At 55.4% G+C, this 23,131-nt stretch overlaps 1 protein-coding gene across 4 annotated transcripts in view; it reads right to left on the reverse strand.

Moving 5' to 3' along the window:
* Positions 1 to 259: 259 nt before the first annotated feature.
* Positions 260 to 23,131, reverse strand: part of Eip75B (Ecdysone-induced protein 75B) — a 69,540-nt gene continuing 46,668 nt past the window's right edge. Inside the window, exons 1-6 of one of the 4 annotated variants that reach the window (XM_089579148.1) lie at positions 5,611 to 5,880; positions 4,941 to 5,029; positions 3,563 to 3,707; positions 2,339 to 2,577; positions 1,620 to 2,019; positions 260 to 1,537 (exon numbers count right to left, since the gene is read on the reverse strand). In XM_089579148.1, coding sequence (XP_089435274.1) covers positions 630 to 1,537; positions 1,620 to 2,019; positions 2,339 to 2,577; positions 3,563 to 3,707; positions 4,941 to 5,029; positions 5,611 to 5,701 — 1,872 coding nt within the window. In that variant the 5' untranslated portion in view covers positions 5,702 to 5,880 and the 3' untranslated portion in view covers positions 260 to 629. Of the gene's footprint in view, positions 1,538 to 1,619; positions 2,020 to 2,338; positions 2,578 to 2,782; positions 3,005 to 3,024; positions 3,238 to 3,562; positions 3,708 to 4,940; positions 5,030 to 5,610; positions 5,881 to 23,131 lie in introns of those variants that run through there. The other 3 variants (XM_089579149.1, XM_089579151.1, XM_089579152.1) reach the window with 3 other exon arrangements.

Below are 23,131 nucleotides of genomic sequence, written 5' to 3' on the forward strand. Positions count from 1 at the left end.
AGCTGCCACTGGTTGGATGCTCAGGCGTACACACTAGCTAGAGCACATTTTCAGCAGGCAAGGGAAAACACTGTGCCGTGAGGCGGCCGAAGGCGACGTTGGTGCCAAGAGCGAGGCACCCGCGTCGGTTCTTCAGCCGTCCCAAGTAAAGCAGGAGCAGCTGGGGTTCCAGTGGTCCGAGGTCAGAGGCCCACTGCCACCCGCAGCTTTACGCGTTCTCCTAAGGCTCCGTAGACGAAGAATAGACACTGCGACAGCGTCAGGCTGTACCGTTCCTTTTTTTTTTATTCTTGAAGAAATGGCTTGAAAGGAGCCTTTGTACAGAATGATGAAACGGGAGAGTACCGACAACACTCTAGAGACAGCATCACCGGACATGCACACACACATGCACGCGCACATACATACGTTCGATAATTTACAACACCTTGCTAAAGACGGGCTCCATAAATAATGAAAGCACACCAAGACAGACACACAACAAATGATTGCACATAATACTGGCTCCCGCAGCAGCAGCAGCGCCATCGTGGATGTCCACCATAACTTATATTACCCTTCTGTACAGTCTTCGCGTGATAAGTTATGCGTCCGTGCGCGCTATGTACACTGGTGGGGGGATGGGGTGCCTACGTCTCCGTCTTGAGCGGCGGCGTGGGGGGCTTCTTGGACAGGTTGAGCGGCTGGGGCCCGTCCTGGGGGACTAGCGGCGGGCTGGGCTGCGGGCTGTACGGGCAGCGCGGCGGCGAGCCCCAGCCCTGGAAGAAATTCTGCGGGCCCTCGTTGCGCATGATGATGTTGTGGATGAGGTCGGTGCGCTTGAGCTGCTGCTCGTTGAGGAAGCGCGGCGCCTGCTGCAGCCGACCCACGAGCGTGCTGTGGCTCGAGGCCAGGTCGGCCGAGCTCGAGGCGGCCTCCTTGCGCACGGCGCGCAGCTTCTTGTGGTGCCGGTACGCCTCCTCCATGAGCTGGTGCGGACTGACGAGCGGCGGCGCCTGCAGCGCGCGTTTCAGCACCGGCATGTCCTCGTCGGCGCGGTCCGGTTCGTCGGCCGCCTTGTCGTCCAGCGAGCGCGGGCTGGAGCACACCGAGGCGCTGGGGGTGCAGCAGCCGGGCTCCTTGCCGCTATCGATGCCCGAGTCGGTGGGCGAGTCGAGCCGGCGCACCTTGGCGAACGGCTTGGCAGGGCTGTCCGGCGAGTAGTCGGTGCTGCTCGAGAAGGAGCCCGAGCGGACGGGGCTCTTGGCACCGTCCAGCGAGTTGGTCGACGAGGCCACCGAGTGCGGGCTCGCCGGGCTCCAGTCCTCGGTGGCGCCCCACTGCTCCAGGTACGGGGGCGTTGCCGGCTCCATCTTGTAGGCCAGCAGCTTCTCAGAGTGCAGGGTGTTGAGCGTGCGCAGGTCCGGCACCTTCTTGAGCAGTTCGGCGCACAGCTGCGGCCGGTCCGGATGGCCCGCCGCCACGGCCTTCTGCAGCACCTCGCTCAGGCGCCTCTGCATCTTTTGCACCAGGTCCGTATTCCGCAGCCCAGGCCGATCTGCAAACAACAGCGGCGGGGGACCGGTCATTCGCGCCCGTCAACAGAATGCGCGCCGGAAGCGCTCTAGCGCGACACTCACCGGGGGCAATGACCACGACGGAGCAGAAGAGGCCCAGCTCGGCGTCCGACAGGGCCAAGGCGTTGAGCCGGTCGGCAAAGTCGAACATGGAGTCGAGCAGGAACCGGGCGTTGCTGGCCGAATGCAGCGACTCGCGGAGTAGCACCTGACCGTTGAGGCACACCATGGAGCTGCTGCGGCTGTCAAACATGCAGGCCAACCGCACCAAGAGTACTTCAAACACGCCAGCCTTGAGCAGCGTCACTTGGTCGTCCTGAGCCAGGAGACTGAAGCCAGGAATACGTTTGGCGAACTCCACCACACCGCGAATCGCAGGGGAGAAACGTTCAGAGAAGTCTTCCATTAGCCGTGGAGCTCCACTGCCTTCGGCTGGTTGCGTGGTGGGGTTCAGCGGGCAGGCCTGTGGGCAAATTGGTGGACAACAATGTAAATTTTGAAACCAATTTCAGCGCTCTCCAGTCGACATTTAAAAACGACGAGTGAAAAGCTGCCAGGTGACGCGCGCTTAATATAAGCGTGTTTCACCAGACACCAATGCAACTCCATTTAAACCCATCACTAAACATTTCATGCCCCAGACTGTACTAAAATCACACTACCAGGGGTCACCAGCGTACTATGAACTCGCGCCACACCCGCGCTGGCCAGACGGCTGGGTAGGCTAGCAGGTTCATGCTACGCGAGTGAATGAATGGCAATCAACAGCAAAGTTTTCTTACCAGCTGTGGAGGGCAGAGAGTGTAGACAGGGTGGGCACGGGCGCGCTCCAGAAGAGGGGAAACCTTGTCGCTGGTGAAGTCGCAGGTCTCCTCGTGGGCGCGCACCACAGTATCGAAGAGCCGCATTTCGTCTTCTAATTCCACAGCCAGTGCCTTTTCTTGCGAGCTGGCGTTCACCTTCTGCATAGCAGCGAGGATCTTCGCCTTTTCACGCTTCGGCACACGACCAAACCTCACGGCTGCGAGCGAAAAAAAAAGAAAAGCGAGCCAACATCAGATACATACCATCGACCACCAACCGCGACGTTTTGTTTTCATCAGTAGAGTGCGCAGCCTAATCCAAATTGTACCGAGATCCACCAAGAGCTCATTAGACATTGCATTACCACATGGACCCGTTCGTGAAAATGCCGTAATGCCGGTCCGAACGAACGGCGCACGTACCTCGCAACGCCATCCTACCGCGACGCGCCAGAAACGTGCGCCACCGGCAACTGTCCCGTCGACGACTCCGGCGAACGCGCGCGCGCCGACACTTCCGAGGGCACGCACACGCGGAGCACGTCGAACAGCGTCCGCACTGCTCTCCGGCGGCAAACGCGAGACTCGAGCGAGCGCGAGGCCGCGCGGCGCAGTCTCCGCGCTCCCCGATCAACAGATGGAAGACTGCACGGACATAGGCTTACGTTTGCCGTCGACATAGTACAGGTAACCTGCGTTGCCCGGCCTAGGATCCGGAGCCATCATCATGGTCGCACCAGGCCCGCGGTCCGAGCTCTTGTGCCTACTGCGTATCGGCGCTACCCATCGATGCTACCGCCACAAGGAAGAGCGCCAAGCGCCGGTGAAATAACGTCACTCCTTTTCCGCTTTCCCTCTCAACCTCCTGCCCTTGAACTTGTTTAATAACGCCCGCGCGGCGACCTACTTCTAAGCCGACCTTGAAGGCGCGCCATCTACCGCAGGAAGCCGCCAGCTTCCGACGTCGTCATGTATCGCCACCTATCGGAGTGGCGCGCAAACACTAGAGCCAACAGCGCGCGCGGGAACGAATCTTGCGCCACCCGCGTTGGCGCCACGGATGAAACAGCTACACTCGGGCAAAACGTTACCGGCCTTTACAATAAATTAATTAAATGACCGCGAAAGCAAGCGATATGGGTCACGAAGTCAAAGGTAGGCATGAACAGCTATCGTTGGCTCGTGTAAACAAATAGCACTCACCATCACGAGACATGCCGACTGCGATGCATTTCTTGAGCCTGCAGTACTGGCATCTGTTCCTGTTGATACGCAGGATTGAGCATTGTTGATTCTTGGTGCAAGGCCGGTACTGGATCTTTTGTTGGATGCTTCTCCGGAAAAAGCCCTGCAGTTGAAAGAGAGGGATATTTTAGATCGTACACGTGCGACGAAAACAATATCATGGTCTAGATAATTTCGCGCGGGAGCAACAGAAACACACCAGTGAAAAAGTAGTCGCGAGGTGCGCAGCGTCACATCAAGCGTCCTAGCCGCGACAATGGTTGCGCGAAAGCGACACAAAAGGTCCGCAGTGGCCGTGCTCGCAGAGGCCAAGTGCGGCACCGCTTTCCGGGGCATGAGGCAAGCACCAAAACAAGGGCCGCACACAGGAAGTGACCGGACGAGCAAAGCTTTCCGCGTCCCAATAGCTCTGTTTTGTTTTTCCGTCGTCCAAGGAGAGGAGGGTTGGGTTGACCGTGACCCCAGAGAGGGGGGGGGGGGGGGGGATGGATGGCGCGGTTCGATGACCTGGAGGGCGTTCAACCCGGCCTCACGAAGAGAGGGCCAATAACTTTCCATCTCCGCCGACGGCGGCCAATAGGAGCGCACCGCGGACGGCCAATGGCGGAGCTAGAATATGTGATTTTAGGTCTCGCGGGAGCATTCACCTCCTAGAGTTGAATGAACGCGTCAAGGACACACCTGCCCGTCGCCATGGGAACGGCGAGGGTGACGCGCGGTTGTTTTGGGGAACTGGAGCAGGGGACAAGTTCTGGGGGAACGCAAAACTAGTTCACAAGAGGGACAGAGAAGGCTGCGAGGAGAGAAGAGTTCTTGTGCGCGCTTTGTTCGCTCCCAGCGCCATGGAAGCGGCTGGATCAAAGAAAACTGGAGTGACATTGATCCCCAAATCGTGGGTAGTGCACAGAAAGTGGAATAGTTGTGACGCCGCGTGTGCTCTTTTTTTTTTTGTCTTTACGCACAACGCGGCCCTCATTCAAATTAGTGACAACAAAATGCCAGCTCGCAAGAAGCAGATTAAGGTGCTTCTAAGTAGTGCACCCCGTTCGAACATACTGCGAGACAGTGTCGCAACAGAAACCGCATGCAGACCTACACCTGCACGAAGGCATGCGTACGCCAAGAGAGCGAATCAGTTGTCTGCACATCACAGTGACATGAAAACATCTGCTTCGCGTTTGCAACATCGACATTTAACCCGGAAGGCGTTCTTTTGTTCTGCGAGTAAGCGCGCAGATTGAGGTCATGTTGCGCTTACTTCTTCCAGACACAGAAAAAAAAATCTCCTTCCGTAATGATATTAAAACGTCCACCGCTTTTACAACAAAACGCTCACCTTGCATCCTTCGCAGGAGTGCACGCCGTAGTGGAAGCCACTTGCCTTGTCCCCACATACTCGGCACAACACGGTGGTCCCGTCGAATTCTGATCATGGGAGAAAGGGAAAAAACACGGACAGGGGTTCAGAGCCCAGCTCGCAGAACGATGTTTTGTGGACGCTCCCCAGCCGGCTGCTCCCCATTCCCCACGCCGGCGTTGCCAAGAGCAACCAAGATGGCGCGCGCGCGGCGCTAGCTCACTCGGTCAACGAACTCGCGGGGCGCGCGCTTTCTCCCTCTCCCGTGCCTGCACACTGGGTCAGTGAACTCCTCCGATAAACATTTTTTCGTCTCGTCGCCATGGAAACCCGCGGGTATTCGGGTCAACGACTCGCGGGGAACAAATGTCCCTAGGAGCACGCCGCTCGGAGCCGCGCGGCGAAGCTGCGGCTTCGCCGGCGACTCCGGGCCGCGGCGAACCGTCGCCGGAGCCCGTCTGCCGGCGGCTGGTCGGGCCGCGGCGGCAGGCGACAGCTTCGACGGCGGCTCGATTCGCCCGACGACGCAGCAAAATCTTACGGTTTACGGGCGGCACGCAGAGACATCATCACGTCGAGGCACACACAGCCGTCGGTTCGTAATCCTGTGCGCCAAAGATGACGACGACGAGCCCCGAAGAACACACACCTATTTTGAGATCAGCGTCCTTTCGCTCGAGCTGCTGCTGCTGGAAAGGCAACGTGGCCAGGAGCTGGAGATCCTTCTCGGTGAGAATCATGGCGAGCGACGGCCTAGCACATCCGTTCGCGAGAGCGCTCCGCCGGAGAACTGCCGCTTCCTTCCGCTCCTCCGAGTGACAGTGAAAGTAGACGGGCGGCAAACCGGTTTCGGCGCGGCCGACGACGCAGCCCGACTTGTCGGCGCGGAGAAAGCAGGCCAAATCGTACAGCTCAAGTTCACCGCTACTAGTTTTGTGCGCGAGGCTCCGCTCCTTCCCTCGCCATGTTGATTGACGTGAGCGCCGGCGAGGGCCAATAGGAGCGCGCCGCGCCGGAAGCTGATTGGCCCGGCGGAACTGCGCCCGCCCCCTTAGGAGTTCGATGACCCAGCCACTACGCCAGTGTGTCGCTAACCTCGCGTTTTATGGATCAATATTTGGTGTCAACGCTCCACGTGAAATACTTTTTTCAAGGGTGCAAACTTCCCGCTGCCACAAAAGCGGCTCGGTCACTGACATGGCAGCCATTGCCGTGGACGGACTTGTCTCCGCCCAGGGGCCTGAGCCCTGGGTTCCCTCAGAGCCGCGTTTTTTTGCCTTTGTTTGTTTGTTTGCCGGGTTGTTATCCTCTCCACTCGCCCTCTCCCTCCCTTCGTTTTCTCCGGTTGACGCGGCGCCTCAGGTCAGGCACCCGGAGCTCCGTGTTTTTCCTCGATTCGCGGCTGCATAGCAGGAAGAAGCATTGGCTTTCCGAGCTGCCCTTTCTTGGTGAGCGCGGCGCGGTTGAACCCCGCGTGACGCTTCTTAGGCCTAGGGCGCGTTCCGCGACGCACCTGTTTCTGTGGCGGCGCTCTGGCGGTATCGTAGTCGCGCTTTCGGCGGCGGCTCGCCGGCGTTCCGCGCGCGTCATTTGACCGCGCTGAATGCAGCCCATCGCCGCCGCTCCCAACCCTTTATTATTCAGCACGTCGGCGCTCGCTTTTCTTACTCGTTGCTCTCGCATATCGAAATGTTTCTGTGTTTGGCGTTTTTTTTCGAGTTTCGCCTTAATTTTTTAAAATGCATTTGGAGTGTAGCGGTCCAAGCGCAGCTGCTAGATAAATGAGACTCAGAATTTTTTTTTGTACACTTCGGTAGCCTGGCTTCGGACTCCACCTCGAAGCATAATACTAACGGACGCAATATCTTCTTTTTTTTTGTCGTCGCGGGTATTAACCCACAAGTGATCAGAGTTTGAGCCACTCAGCTAAGTGTAGCTGCCATATATTTAAATATACGTTTGCCTTCACACCCCTTCCTTTTTTTTCCTGATCTAAACAGTCCGGCATGTTTGTTTTTCCGAAAGGCTGCAAGTCCGATTGCGTTCTCATGTGTTCATTCACCGGCGGTCGAGCGCAGCGGAGACCCCTTATCGGTTACTAACACAGCTTCCCGGGTGATAGCGCAGCTGCTTCGTGGCATTTGTCTTTCCTTTCTTGGACGCATATTTTTTCCTCGCCTTATTTGCCACCTGAGTGCCTCCGGTGCCTGGTTTTGTTTTCCGGCGGAAGAGAGCGCGCGCGCAATCTCCGGTACCCAGCAGGAAAATGCGCGCCCCGTGCGTTGCGCAAGCACGCGGGGCGCGCCGAGAGCGCGGACTTGGCGCCGGTGTCCAGGAGGGGGTCAGACAAAGGCGCGCTTTTCGCGGAAGGCGGCCGCATTTTTGCGGGTCCTTTGTGTACCGCCTCCGCGGAGCTTTGTGCGCGGGCCGCCACACCCCTCCGGCTTCCCAGAACTCGGGCTATGGCCCAGTTCCCCTCCTGCGGGGCTGACCCGCGGGGAGAGCCCGTTCAAGGCCGCAGGTCGATGCACTGCCATCGGCTGACCTTGGACGCCGCTCGCCTGCCTCGCTCCGCTGGAAAGCCTTGAAACTCGGTCAGAGAGCCCGGTGTTGTGTGCGCACCCGCGCGCCCCCGTGTGCGAACGGAATGCGGCCCTGGCTGACTGGGAAACCCTGGCACTTTCCTTGGGACAGTCCGTTCGCGCACTTCTGACGCGCGGTTGCAGGCAGCGCGTTCTTGCTTCGAAGGCGCTCGATGAGCGCACCCTGCAACTCCTGATGTAGCGTACGTCACCGTGTTCCGCGGCGTAGCGTGGCTAACTCCTGGTAGCGGCGTATCGTGTAGACGGGGTTCCTGCAGCTTTTTACACTTCAAGTGTTTCATGACAGCAGATATCTCCTGCATTTCACGGTCGTAGATAATCCTTCCTGGGACTCTAGTCTTAAGAAACAGCGCAGACATATTTGGGGAAATTAAGGTTGCACTAGGCAGACTTGTCTTATTCGCTTAAAGGTCTTTTAGCATTTTTTTTTTGCGTAGGTATCGCTCACGCACTGCGCATTAATGCCCGCCCACCCGGTAACACGCGACGCAAGACTTTTCTGGCAGGAAAAGAATAAAGGTCACATGTGCGGCAGAACCGTTCCATTAACACTGAGACAGACATATGCATTATTAGGATCTTTAAACTACAGGGGGCCCAATCCTACAACCGTCAAAGATTGCGCTTCTTCGCTTTCCATTTTTCTCCGAGTTCTTTAATCTAGGGAAAGTTGATCAAGTCCCTAATCACCGTAACGCATTTAAACCGCCCAACTGTGGGAAGCGGATTCGTTGCCGCCCCTGAGTGTGGGCGATTCATGAAGGCCATCTTGTAGCGGGGTTATCTGGGCTGTTCAAAGGGCACTCAACTTTGCCTATGCGGTGCAAATAGCCTACGAATGCGTCTGGCCACGTTCTAGGCCCGGACCGACGACCCAAGTCGGTACACTATCTGTAGCCGCCAGCGATACGGCCCAGGACCCGCGGTCTGCCCTCGAATCTGCGGAGGGAGGGCGGTGGTGGCGGCGGAGCACGTGCCGACGACCTTGCGGAAGCGGGCGCCCTGCGCGGTGACCGAGCAGCTCGGTTCGTCGTCCTGAGGAAAGTGAACCCGTCACTGGGACAACGCTCGCGCTTCCGGCCGTTGACCGGCCCTCTCCCTCCGCCCCCCCCCCCCCCCCCCCCCCCCCTCCGGGCGCCTTTTGTCAGGGGCCGAAGATAATCGCAGGTCGAGGAACTCGATCCCGCCAGCCGCAGGAGGAGAAAGTGCGCGTCGGCGCACTTTGCGCCCCCTCGACACATGGTTCCGACCCAGGGCCCGCTTTCCACCGCTGGTTCATAGCGATGATGCACGCCGCACTTGTATGCGCGTCGTTAGCGGATGAAAATGACGAGACCCCACGTTACGGTGGGCCTGACAAACTTCCCTGAGAGCAAGGGAACCCGCGCACAAACCTCAGTGCGTTGTAGATGCTAGCTAACTCTTTTCAGCGCCCCGATCCGTCTTTTCTCCCGTCATCGAAACCTGAAATCACTGCACTGTCTGAGTGCCACTAATGAGTGCGTGCAGTCTTCAGACAGCTTAATCGAATGAAACGCTACAAGAAGCTTGGGCGCTAACAAAAGAGGTGGACCAAGCTTCCCGGCAGTGTGGATCCACGTCATTTAATCAACACCGGCGGGCTTTTCTTTGGTCTGTGACATCACCTCTCACGCCCCGATCACTATCGAACAGCATGGAACTACCCTTGTGCGTCACGCGGTCAGAAAACAGAAGTGCACCCAGCTCTCCGCCCATAGCGGACAGGCAGGGTCGCTTTTGTCCGCGAAAGCCAAGTGGGTGCGCCCCCAACCCTCCTCCTTCCGGGATGTGGGCTTCTTCCTGGGCTTCTTCGTTGGTCGATGACTTCCCGGCGCGGGGTCCGAGCCCGGCGCCGCTCGGACTTCCTCCCGCGGTGCCCGCCCAGACATCTGCGCGCCTCAACCTGCCTCGGCACCTAGTGGAGGATAGCGGCGCTTCCTCCGTTCGCCTTTTGCGCCGGGTTGTTTCGCCCCTTCTCTGACGCCGGCCGCTGCTCTCCGCTCCGGAGTAGCTGCCGTTGTTTGGCCGAGCGTCGAGTGGTTCAGTGACCTCAACGCGCCTGCCAGCATGCTATCTGCACTCGAGCGAGATAGGCGCCTGCCCCCCTTATTTAGACCCGAGGTCGACCGGCTGCTACAGAGGCACCAACTTTCACTGAGAAGGGTTTCTCTGGAGACAAGAGCACCGCAAATGGGAAAGAACAATCGTAAAAATTAAACACTCGTGCACGAGTGCGGTTCACGGGGTGAATGGTCTGTCATGCGTTTTTCGTACTCTGACCTCCTGTGCCGTGCGTAACGATGCCGTACCTGCTGTTCACGCGCAGCCCTTTTCACTTATTCCGTTAATGGAACAGTGAGTGGCTGTCGGTCTAAAGACACAACAGTTATTTTCTTGAAGCTACGCTAGCCATTATCGCAAGAGTCCATAAGTCCCCGACATCGATGGGAGAAGTTTCTACAAGCAGCCACGCACTGGGAAGAAAAAGTCGTACGCGATTCTCAGATCCCATACTTCACACTGAACTTCGCCTGCACCGAAAAAAAGCCGACGCTGTGTAACCATCATACTCATATTAAAGGCAAGCTGTCGAGCAAAGTAAATGCCTTCTGAGGGAAATTCCTCGTTAAATAAGCCAGCCGCTAATACTTTCGAAAAACGGAAGACACTCAAGGGCAGCATATGGCAACAAGTGTGGATTGTGGAGTGACTACATTCCACCTACACAATTTGTAATTTTTTATACCCCACTTTTCCGTCGCCAGACGAAAGCATCGGGACGTCGATCAGTAATTAAAGCGGCTGCGTGACGGTCGCGGCGTGCGTCGTGTTTGCTTTATGAGGGCCTGCTCGGTCACTAAACGGTCACTGGACCTTCATTCGGGCCATTATGAACAATCGGCTGTAGGTCGATGACAGAGCTGCCGCATCCCTTCGCCCTATCGACCCTATTGACTGAGCGGCCAGTTGATTAGCTGCTGGCGCCTGCTTTTTATTACTTTTTTACGTTTTTCGCGCACTGCTCTCGCTGCTGCTATCCCTGTTTGTTTGGGGACAGGAATAACGACCGCTATCGCAGGGATCGACGACACCTGCTTCCCGAGCACTCGAAGTGTGGGCGTTGCACGCGGCCGAGAAAACAGCGCTACGCGCACTACAAACGAGCCAACACCGCGAGGCACTTCAAGGGCACTCACAGGGAGGCCTACACGGACAAAGGGTGCAACGGCCCCCCAGTCACGTACCCAGAAGCCTCGGTTTTAAAGCGGAGCAGCCTCTCCGCATACGAGCGAGGTTTTTTTTTTTTTTGAAAGATTATCGCGAGGAATAGGTGGTTGCGTAACACGCTAAGCGAGACAGATTTCGCACTGAGGACACATTTTTGCGTGTAAACCTTGCGCGCGGTATACCTCTGGGGAGTCCTTAGCACGCGTGAAAGCCTTATGCAACCGGCACTTTTCTGGAAAACAGCGAAATAAGTAATCGGCCGACTATTCGGCTTCGAGACTTCCCAAACACGCATGTTTTGCATCGCCGAGACGGCAACAGCGCGGAAGCAGCCGCGGCCGGACAGCTTCTGGGGGCCCTACAGGAAGAGCGCGCCGGGTTGCGGCCTCTTCCGTCCACGGCTGCTGCTCCAATTAGGCGGACCTCGAGCGAGAGCGCTTCCCAATTGAGCGCCGCGCGATCGATAAGCGGCTCGGGTCGCTGACCGCGGCCGTGAAAGTTGCGCGCGCCGAGGAGCGCGGGCCCCGGGTTCAACGGAACCCGGGGCGGCGCGCGGTCCTTAACCTTGCTCTTGGAAGGCCCCCTCGCGGCGCGGGGGAGGGCAGCGGCGTGTTTTGGCAGCGGGCAATGCTCCCGCGCCGGGAGCGGTGGGCTCGGCCGGTCGATCGGCCTGTTTGGTCCGCGCGGGGGCAACGGTCTCCGGAAGCGGACCGCCGCCGCCGCTGTGCGCGCGCTTCGCCTGGCCTGCTGCTGTTGCGCGACAAATGGCCGACGCCTCCACCACCGAGCCAGCCCGACTTTCGCCGAACCACATCTTCGCAACGAGCGTGGGGACATTATGGCGCGGTGTCGCAAAACTCACGGACCTGACGCGTTCCGGGACCTGGTTCTTCGAGAACAGGAGGCCCTGTAAATGAGCTGTGTAAAGCGCACCTCCGCGGAAGTAGGACGCAATTGAGGCTCATTCGGGCGCTCTGACGACATGCTCGCTATTTTCCATGGCTGTCTGGTCGCATATCTGCACCAGTGCTGTATAACAAATTTATACAGAAATATCGTTTCATCGGTATCTCAAAGGAACTGTCGCGTATTCAGAAAATACACCCGTGGTTATTAAGCTATCAGCCGAAAGATGCTACAATGAAGCAGCTGCTTGCCGCGATACTTTGTGGGCTGGGTTATTAGACACAAAGATCTAGAATTCTCCTCCGTGGCTTCTCAAGCGTCGTCTTGTAGACCTGCAAAAGGCTGCACACCACTGTTCATTGGCTGAACGCTGCCAATTTCAGCGCTTAACTGAGGTTTACACTAAGCGCAACCTTTGACGGTCCGCAAACAGGAATCTGTGCTAGTTTTGGTCCGTTCGTACCAACCACATTAATAACGATCGTGAGTAATGCGGCAAGTCAGACTTTCTTTGGCAAGCAATTAAAGCCATCACTGAATGAAAAATTTGCATCAGGTGCTCCCCAGTGAGAACACAGCTCTTTGCGCCGATGTGTTTGTTACCTCGGCTTTATGTCGTCAATTTTGCGAACACTCACTGCAGCGACACGTAAGTCACCCCTCCTCGGCGCCCCTCCCCCATCGAGGAGTCATCAGAACACTGTCCCATGTAACGTGAATAAATAACATCTTCAGCAGTTTAACAACGAATTACTATTTTGTTGAAGTCGTGGTGGCTCTACATGTTATTCATGAAGAGCAAAAAGGTTTGCTACCAGCAAGTGAACGGTTGCAAGCATACTCGTATGGACTGAACAACTTACAGATACGCCTTTGTTAAGCGGTAGTGAACATGATTTATGCTGTGCTTTCGAGGGAGCGACGCATCGGAAAATTACAGCTCGTTACAGCCGTTAATTTCTCTTTTCGCCCTTTCCTAAAGGGCAGCGATGACGAATGCATTCCTCGACGACTTGAGCAGCAGTTTCAATCAAAACAAGAAGGAATAAAAAGAGCAGTCGAAGTGGCACCCGTGTTGAGCAATATCCACTAAGGAGTAAGCGCTTCTTTTACTATTCCACTGCACTCTCTCGTGACGTAAGCAGAAAGGTCGACGAGGCGCCTGTACGACGCCTGTTGTTATCCGCGCGGGCGATGCGAGCCCCATCAGGCCACGCGTAACGAGTGGGAGCGGTGGAACGAAAAAGAAAGAACCCGGGCGGAATTTGAAACTGAGGGTGTCGAGTTTGCCCAAACAAAAAGAGATGACAAAAAGGAAGCAGCAACAGACAGCACAGCTGTTATCGCTGAGGCATGCGGCACCAAGTGTGCTTGCATTGTGGAGACTTTCTTTACATTTTTTCTCCTTCGTCGTTATTATGTTTTCAGTGGCGCAGCAGTTTCTGAGCTCGCTAGGCCTCGCGCAGCAAAGTGCGCGCCGCTCGCCTCCTTTCCGGTGTGCCGCGCCGCCACCGCAGTGACACGTTTCGCGAGCCATCTTTCTTTCCGGGCGTCCCTTCTGGGCCGGAGGAAACCGCGTCTCCCGGGGCAGCAGCAGCGTGTTTCCACTCACAAGGAAGCAGGAAGAACGGAAGGGCGTCAGGGGCTGGCGGGGAAAACGCAACCGCGACGCGGCGGCGGCGCGCACTTTCACATCGCCGGCGTCCGGCGCGAGGGCGCGCGCGCGTACACACACACGCCCGCCCCGCGGCGGGCGAGCCGCCGCCATGACCTTGCGTGCCCGGTGTCATCGAACCGAGCCTTTCCGAAATAGCGCCCCGTCGCGGGCCGGCCATTCGTTCCGTCACCGGGATTTCTCCGAACGAGGCTATGACAGCGCTAAAAAGGCCACGACCCGGCGGCTATTTTCGACGCCCCGAGGGCGCGCGAAGCAGCGCCGACGCCCGCCTCCTCCCGTTTTTTCCATATTCTCGCCTCCGGGGCGTCGACACGGCGCGTGGAGAAATTACGGGCCTCAGTGGGTTCGAATCTCTTTCCGAACGGTCGCCGTTGCCGCTGCGCTCGCATGAGGTGTAGCCTGAACCGAGAGGGTTACGCCAGAAGGAAGGAAGGAAGTAGCCAGCGAATTCGTGGGGTCACTGAGTACGTCTTGACTTTCACCTTCGCGCCGCTTAGCGAGCGCTTGAAAAAAGTAGTCGCTGCAGAGTGTCCTTTCCGCTCGCAGTATGAAAACAAAAGCGGCACGCTTCAGCCATGCGAAAACTGGCCTCCGTGGAGCCTTCATCAGGCCAGGCATCGCACATGCACTGTCAGAGGTTCGGCGAAGAAAGAAACTTGCTATCAACGGGCCTCTCTTTCTACAGCTGGTCAGTCTAATGCCAATATAAAGAGATGGCTCAATAGTTATACAAGCTAGACCAGGGCCTAAAACTGCTCCAAATTTCATGTTTGTCAAGAGGAAGGACTCTGTAGGCTCGCTATTTCAGAAGAATATTGGGACATGTTGTGAACCTGTGGCTGATGCTGTGGTGCAGTTTATCTAATCATGCTAGCAAACAAATTCAATTAGTTTTTCGGACACAATCCGATCTTTTCGCGTTTTTCTGACGCTTTCTCGTCAGCCATCATTAATTTGCAGCAGCAGTATACAGGCTTTGTACAACTGCGGTCCCCCGTATCTCTTTCTCTGATATGATATGCTTTTGTATTGTTGTTTTTCCTGAGCAAACCAACACGTTGCATCAAATGAACTGAACCGCACGCAGCCGCAGAAATGCCAAGAAGGATAAAACGAGAGATGAACAGCTGAAACCACAGGCTGGATCCGCAGCAAATCCGCATTTGCTGTCTGCCATCTCGCGGACCAAGCTGGAGCAAAGGAGGGAGACAGGGGACCAAAGCACCGTTGGGAGGCTCCGCGTATGCCCTGCCTTCCTCGTTACCGGAAACCCCCCATACGGGCCGGACAGCATACCCTGTGCAGTGACCCTGTGTGCACTTCGGCGCAAACCACCAGCTCGGCCCCTCGGAACAGGCGCGGCCTCCGAGCAAACAGGTTGTTTCTCACGAGGCCAGTGGCTGTCGGCCCCATCCTGGGCGCAGCGGCGGCCACAAAACAGGGAGAGGGAAAGGCAAAAAAAAGAAAAGCACTACGCTGCCTTTCTGAGGTTTCCAGGGCATCGAACTGGGCTTCTGGGGAACCCGAAATCCTCCTTTTCTCCAAGTTTCTCTCCAGCCAGGCGAGGGACCACAACGATAAAAAAAGTGAGAAATGAGGCAGCGAAGGCGAAAGCGTCCCTTTTCTGGGGAAAAAAAGAGGGGGCGCTTTTCTTCACTGGCGGCGCACCCAGGACGCGGCAGAAGCGATGCCTTCCAAGCAGTGCCCTCCTCCCCTCGCTCCGTTTTCTGTGTGCTCGGGGGTCGAGCGTGGCTGCGGTCCCCACTCTTGTTTGCCTTCCCTCGGAGAAAGTCAAGGAGGCGGCGGGGTGAACGAACGCCGACCTTGGCCCCCAAGACGACAGTCTTGGCCGGTTGGCAGTGTGCCAGCGGTCCCGCCGTGGTGCCGCCAATGGCCGGCAGAGGCGCGCGCTCAAGTTTCTTTTTAACGGTAGCCCCAAAAAACGCGCTGCTTTTGTATATATGTTGACAAAGTGTTCCGCCTGCCCAAGGTGGCTTCCTGCCACCCCTGGCTTCTGGCGCGCAAACTGCGTCGCTGCTGTTTGAGAGACGCAGCGAACAAAAGGACGACGGGTTCAGCATGGCTGCTGCGCCGTCCTTTGTAGTCGAAGGGAGACTCCGTTTGGCCTGGCGAGCTGCACTCGGACGCTTCATTTGTCTCCAGAAGAAATGTTTTACTTTGCACAGATGCAAACGAGGCAACAAATGACTTCCGAAATTCTGTAAATCAGCTTCACGGCAAGGATGTTTCACAACCATAAGTTCTGGTTCACGGACTGCATTCTCGCAGCATTCTTTTTTGAAAAAGAATGTGGGAGACGCCCCTTGGTCTGTACGAGAGGAAGGTTGTCGAAAGGACACTACAGAATCACTGAAAACGCCTTCTAGTGAATACAAACTTGCGACTGAATCTAGGGCACAATGGTGCCATCCCCTCACCGGCACTATTCTCTAGCTTATCCACAATAGATGAAAAAAAAAAAATGTAAGGCGACTGGCGCCTTTCACTCTTCCCATTTGTGTTGAGAACACAGGTACACGAGGAGCAAATCGAGACAGGTACTGATGAGCGGAAGCCACCACTGTACCGTTTCGACAGCTACCCTCTACAAGCGATTAGCAAGTTGATGGAAACCGTCCGGAGTTGAGGTTTACACAAATTAAGAGGCATCCCCCACCCACGTTTACGAAAAAGAATACAATTGAAGGCGACTGACGCACTTCCCCTCGCGCTAAGCCCTTTTGTGGGCAGAGCAAAAAGTCGCAACGCAGTCCGCGAACGAGCCTATGTTTGTCAGTTTTGCAAGTTGTCAATTGTTGCCTAAGCAGAGTACCACACAAAAAAGAAAACAAGCTCGTGCTCGGCTCAGTGCCATTGCACCCGACTATACGTGTCGTCAGCATAGCCAATCAATAATACTACCACTGCCGCGTCAAGCCTGGCCATTGACCAGGAGGGGCATTAAAATCTTTTTTTCTCTGGCTAACGCAAATGAAGTTATACGAATTCCAGAGAGTGCAAGGACGTCTGAACGGCACCGAAACGGACGCTGAAAAACAGGATCCCGCAAGGTTACCAACTTCGCCTTCAACGCTTTAACGTGGCGCGCAAAGGCTCTCTTAAAAGCCTCGGCCGACCTCGGCCTTGCGTCTCGTGGCCAAGCAGGCGACGAAACTGATACTACACGTTCATATCTCCGCGACCTTTCACGTAGGCTGCGGGGTCACAATATGGGGCGCGTTGGCCCGTGAAGCAAGAACAAGAAATCGGCGAAATGAAAGCGTCAGTACTTTACGGAGTACACTACATGAAAGAAGCGGATTTGTTTCTTCCCCGAAAGACCTCATCGGTGGCACGTTTCCGTCGCGATGCGTTTGCGGAAGGCGAGACACACCTCCTATGGATGCTGAGCTTCCCTCGTCGCGTGCGCGCATACACCCTTAGCGGTGTAATCTGCAGAGGAAAGCCTGCTCGTCGCAGTTCCTCAGGGGTGAAAGCAAAAACCAGGAGGGGCGAGGGAAGATCGGTCTGCGCATGTCGTCGCATGGCACACACGAGGTTGGAGAGCCTGCCAGAATTTGCCCCGTTCGCCGCCCCAGACGGTAGCGTCTCGCGGGAAGTAACATTTTTTTTGTGAGAGGACAGCTTTCTGGCCTGCTGCCGCGCAACCGGAGAACGGTCCGCAAGCCCGCTGTCTGCCCGCCGGCACGTGCGCGACAGGCAGGAAGTGAAAGGGGAGACCAAAGGGTTCGGATCGGAAGTGCTTCCCGGAACGCGGCAGCCATGTGCCCCCTCAAAACGACGGCCAGTGACCTGCGGAGCGATGGCCAGTAGCGTGACCGAGGAAAGTGCGTCTCTTTTGGAACCGGTTCGTTGGCACCGCGTAAGCCTCTGACCCAAATCGGGTTCCGGTCAGCCGCGGCTTGGCACCGCCCCGGGCAGGAGGCACTGGCCCCTCGCGGAACACTGTCGATTTCGCCAGGGTCAGCAACCCACGGACGCTGCTCGACGAGAACCGAGTGACCTCCCGGGCGCCTATTACGTAACGGGGATTGCCTCGGCAGCGCGCATGACCGACACCAACTCTCGCCAGCAGCGTTCCGGACACAAGTGCATCCCGCACGACCAACAACGTTTAGTTAACCGATGGAGCATGGCACTGCGGACGTTCCAAACAAACTGAACCTGCGAGCGGGTATCCCGCATCAACGGCGCGCTTGCCTTTGCTGCGACGCCGCCGCTCTGCCCCACGGTACGACGCGTTCGCGACGTCGTCCGATGCATCGCGCAACTTTTACGTCACGCAATGCAGTCGCGCTGCAACCGCCTGCTGCAGCCCCGTGGCACGGTTGCGCAACTGCGCTGGATTTCGGATCGTCCGGAGCATCGACCGACAGCCAACCGGTTTGGCCTCACTGACCCCTTTCCGCTTCCTCAAACTTTCTCTCTACCATGACGTCGCGTGACCTAATCAGTGGTTTCCTGCTGGAAAAGCTTGAGAGGTGCTCGAAAATGCGGCATGTTGTCAAGTGACAACCTCAAAGCTGCTGGAATGTAGTGATGAGTAGCGATGTCAAGCTGCACGCTCGCGAGCTTCGGGTTGCGGACATCGACAAAGGGGAAAACGGCACACGAAGTCAGACGCAGTTGCGAACGAGGCGGAGCAAAATGTAGATTCCGCAAATATACATTCACCTTTTTTTAGAAACAGAGAATAAAATGTAGTGACTGGCTATGCTCCGGGAACCGGATTTCAGAATTCAAGACCGGACTTTTAACTGGTCGTCATACATAAAGAAAGGAAATATTTCGTGCAGTGCAAAACCATACTTCACAACTAGGTGTGAACGACCGATCCATTAAATGAGTGTTCACTGTTCAATTAGGGGCACTGAGTCGATCTCCAAAAATGGGATCTTTTTCGTCTTTGCCGTAAGGTGCAGAAAACCGAACTGAGGACTGCAGGCGGTCAACAGCCAGCATTCCCGTGCGCGCACCGGCTTCCTGGCGGCAGAGCGCGCGGTGGCGTGCGGCGGAATGGGTTTCTCATAGCGAGGACTGGTTGCCGGGAGGGGGCCATTGGACTGCCGAGTGAGGAGCGAAAGTGCGTGCCGCGCAGGGAGCGTCGTCCGGCCGGTGGTTGACCCGGCGGAAGGGGGCCCCTTCCGAGGCGACGCCGCCAGGCCTGACCCAGTTCGCCGGGGTCAATGCCTCGCGCGCGCTGACCGCCGCTCGACGACCTCGGCCGGCGGCGGCGCCCCCGTCTTCGTGGCCGCCGGAACCCGCCCGGCTGCTGCTGCTGCTGCCGCTGCGCCCGCATCGCCACACGCGGCTGGCTCGGGGGCGGCTATTGATAGATTTTATGCCAAATTAGATGGGGAATACGGACGGGGCCGGAGTGCGTTCGGTACGCCCCCTTTCCCCCCTCACGAGGAGCAGCTTCCTTACCGAGATACTTCGCAGGAGAAGTATGAAACGAATGTACGCTGTAAGCAGCCAGTGGTGGCGCCAAATATTGGAGGTGAATGAAATAGACTCAACAAGGAAACTTTAGTAGCTGATAACACAAGCGTAATGAGACACTCTATAGGCCCATGATCTGTCTCGCAGTTTTCAGTCTTTCTGTAGATGCGATGCTTGCTATATATGATTGATTGCAATGTGCTGGTCTGTTAAAGGCGTGACTAGAGTGAGGCACGCAGATTCGAAGCTAGGGAGTGGTGTTCTAAATTTGACGATTACTTCTTTTATTCTGGATAATCCCATGAAATACGAGAGGAGTAGAAAAGACTGAGGACAGCCCACTGAGAGATGAAAAACAAAACGAAAAACAAAACAACTGCGTGACATAAAGGGCGCAGCGCGTATTAAAGAGGGAACGAGAATTTACAGTATCTGGCTGGCTGGAACTAACATGAAGAAAAGGGCTTTAATAGGACATGTAACGCGCAGAATAAATAAATTGTGACCTATTCGAGAGGCAGAGCGGGAATTAAGTGAAGTTATAAGCTGTCGAGGACGGCAAAATATCCGATGGAATGAAGACGTTAGGAAATATTCATTGTAGGTTGGCTTGGTCGTTCCGAGCTTTATGGCGTATAAAGCGGCTGCGACGATTATGAGCCAAGAATAGAACCGGCTACTGCTAAACCAACACAGGGTTAATTAGAGGTCACCAAGAGATATCTTGTCATGCAATTTAGTTAACCCTGTTCACTGTGATGACGCAACATTTCCGGCGCTCCAGGTCGAGGTCCCGTTTAGCAGGCCGCCCAGGTAAGCAAATAAAAAAAAGTGACGGTCGATTTGCGTAGTAACGCCAAATTCGAATTAGGTACGCTAGCGCTGTGTGGCCATTGTTTTGCATTCTTTGTCGTCCACTTTCCGCCAAGGTCACGTGACCTTGTGACGTCATCACAAGTGACACAAAGCGGGCTTCAGACGAACAAGCACGCAACGGCTAAATGCGAGACACTATAAGTGAAACGCCTGCAGAAAACTTGCCAGCTCGCTTGTGTTGTGCCCGTGTTCTACTTCAGAATCACTTAACTACTAATGTGTATAACAAGTGCCTACGAAGCCTAACAATATCTACTATACTTATCTACATAAGAAGGCCACATTTTTAAGTATTCTTCTGAACACAGCCTGTTGAATTCATCAAAACCCGTGTATGAGCGCGCTTTTCAAAATTTTGCTGCCAACTCGTATTCCTGAGAGTGTGGGTGCGTTTGCTGCTATTTGTTCCTAGCAGCAAAGGGAGCACAAGCGGCACGCTGAACACATTACTAGCATAGTGCAACACAGCGTAATTCGCACAAGCAAGTTGTGATATCAGACGTAATTCGTTCGAGCTGCTCCTGAAACAAATCAAATACCAGCGAAGGCGTCCCAGTAAAATGGCGCCAGAGTCTACATGGTGATTCCGATTGAGGCGACATTAAACGCTTAGTAGGCTTTTCTTTTAATGTCACTTGCTGTGCTTGTTCACACGCGAAAGTGCGACGGGTTCAAATATGTAAGAAGGGAAAAAAAAAAAGAATGGAAAGACAAACAGTTCGTTGCGCGTCACAACGCTGACTTTCTTCATAAGTGAGCGCCGAGGCAATACTCTGCGGTTATGGAATACATTAACTCCAAGGTGCCGTTTAGCTGCGCCGCGCTGGATTTGGCAATGACGCACACTGTTAGGGGACCCATTTATCTTTCTCTCGCACCGTGGTCATAACAAGGAACCTTCCGAAGAAAGCGGAAAAGGTCACCCGCAGTTGGAATTCTCGGCGCCGACATTTAGGCGCGGCGTCCTAGCTGCCAACGATCCCACCATGTGAAATGATAGAAATGCGCGTCATGTGACAGTGTTGCAGCACCACAACATTTTCAAACTAATGTAATGCGTGCGGCTCCGCGTGCGCGGGCTGGCGCACACAGCGTACATTGACAGCATTCGAATCTCCGCTGTGATATGCCGTAGACGCGCAGGTCTTGCCAGCAACCACTCTTCAGGGGAGCGGGGGAGGGGTTATAGGGCTTCGCAACGGGCAACTTGCGCATTCCTCCTCGCGACAATGTTGCCTAGCTGAGTGTCTGACGGAGGACCATTTTGTCACGTTGAAGCACTGTAACCAATACTTGATAACCGTAACAGACCAAAGTCGCAGGAAACAGCCCACGCTTAGGGTTCTGTAGTTGTCCATACTAACGTATAATCTTTGGCTATGACGGCCTGTATAGCCTCAAGACTGTGTCGTAATGACTATATCTGGCAGAGGTTTTCACCAGTTCGATTGTCTAGCTGATTATGGATTCGTTTTGCGTCGACAGTCATGCAGGCAATCGAACTGGCGGCAATCTAAACCAGGTTTAGCCATTACGACATAGGCTTGTAATTATTTCTTAATTTATACTGTTAAGCCTCTCTCATGGGTCGCTACAAGGAGGCAGTACAATATATCACTACCAAACATGACACTTCTAGCATCAGATTAAATGCCAGCGGTACTAAATGTCAATCGAGCATTCCAAATCTTGAAAATCTGCGGTGATTCTGTCTGTTAGCGTCACCAGTCAAAGCATTCCAGATTTCTTTACGTCGGGGAAAAAAAAAAAAAGGAGTATCGAAAGACGTCACTACTTGTGTCTATAAGGCTTTGTTACTCCACTGAGATTAATTCTTGCGCACCGTTTTTCAGGGAACTGAACATATCTATCCGGTTTTATGTTTACTTACCTTTGGAGTGTTTAAAAAAAATATACTGCTCTGGTTTTTGTTCCGGCGTTTCCAATATTTAAAGCTCATACGAACGTAGCAGTGCCAGTCCATGCACCGAGTCCGTCTTTGGTACCTTGGACGAATAAAACGAGCAGGCGTTCTTCAAACTCTCTCTCATTTGTCTTTCGGAACTTTCTGGTGAGGACTCCAAACAATGAACGCTAGTATACTGAATGCCTCACAGGAAATTAATTTGCCATCTTTTGTTGCATGCTCAGACTATTTCCTCTAGAGGCAAGCTAGATAGACCGCAAGCTCTGAATATGCTTCACTGTTAACAAGACTTGCGCACGAAATCTGGAACGTCAACTGGTTCCCTTGACTTTGATCAGTGTGTTACAAGACATATGTAACGTCACAGCTTATCGCCGTCACTATTTCGCGCTGACAGGCACGGCAAGAAGTCTGGCTTTCTGTATTTTCTAAACACAGCAGGCCTCCTACCACTCGCAGCTTAAAGAATAGGGCTCGCTTCACGTTATTTCTCTCTTCGTGCATTTGAGCATAGTGAGGACGCCGGGCGCACGCCACGTACGCCGCCAAGAAAGGCAGCAGGAAAGGAAAGAAAGAAGAAAATGGACGACAGCCGACAGCAGCGACCGATTGCTGGGGATTAGTAAAGAAAAAACCGCGGGCGTCTGGCGAAGGCCCTTGAGAGTGACAGCGGAGACGGACAATGGCGGAAACCATGTCCGCGGCTAGGAAAACCGATGTTGACGCGCAAAGCCTGTTCTAATGCGCAGTGCTGCTGTCTCGCCGACTCATCGCGTCTTCGCCGCCGAGGCCGGCCTGCCTTCGGCAACGCGAGACGCGCGCTCGGCAAACAAGTGTCGCCTAGCTGCGAGCATCCGCGCTCGCTCGAGCCCCCCGGACGGACGTTGTTCAGTGAACCCTCCCGGCTTTTGGTACCAAAGGAGGCCGTCGCTTCAGTGCGCGTGCGCTGCTCGGCAGCAGATGGCGACTCTGCACTGCGCCATCTACAGATCAGCAGCGGTCACAATAACAATATTCTATCGCGCTTGCGTGTAACGTTACCGTGATTTTTGTTTAGCCTACATCGACGCGTGCATCACACGCTTTGTGCGGCGGACCGTTTCCAGCCGACGGTTGCGCCCGGTAACATGGTGCGCCACACTCAATTCTTCCTGGCATGACAGCGTTTGGTGAGTGAGGTATGACGTCAGGGCTTCGTCACCATGATGGCAGCACCCGGAAGGGCCCGGTCAAAATGCCTCACGCACGAGCGGGCGTCTGCTGACCCAGCGGGCACCAAGAACAAATGGGGCGGGACCTTCCCACTGGTTTCCCGCTCGCAGCTAACCCCCGCCCCTCATCGGTGCAGCCGCAGCACGTGACGTCTGGGCTCGCGGCGGCGCATTGTTTGCATGCGGGGTCGTTGGCCGGGCCACGCGACGCCCAAGGTTTTCACTTTCGCGGTCGAGTCTTCTTCCGGTCTGCGCGA

This window comes from Amblyomma mixtum, chromosome 3 (genome assembly GCF_055824585.1).
Source record: "Amblyomma mixtum isolate Tamu chromosome 3, ASM5582458v1, whole genome shotgun sequence".
Taxonomy (NCBI): Eukaryota; Metazoa; Arthropoda; class Arachnida; order Ixodida; family Ixodidae; genus Amblyomma; species Amblyomma mixtum.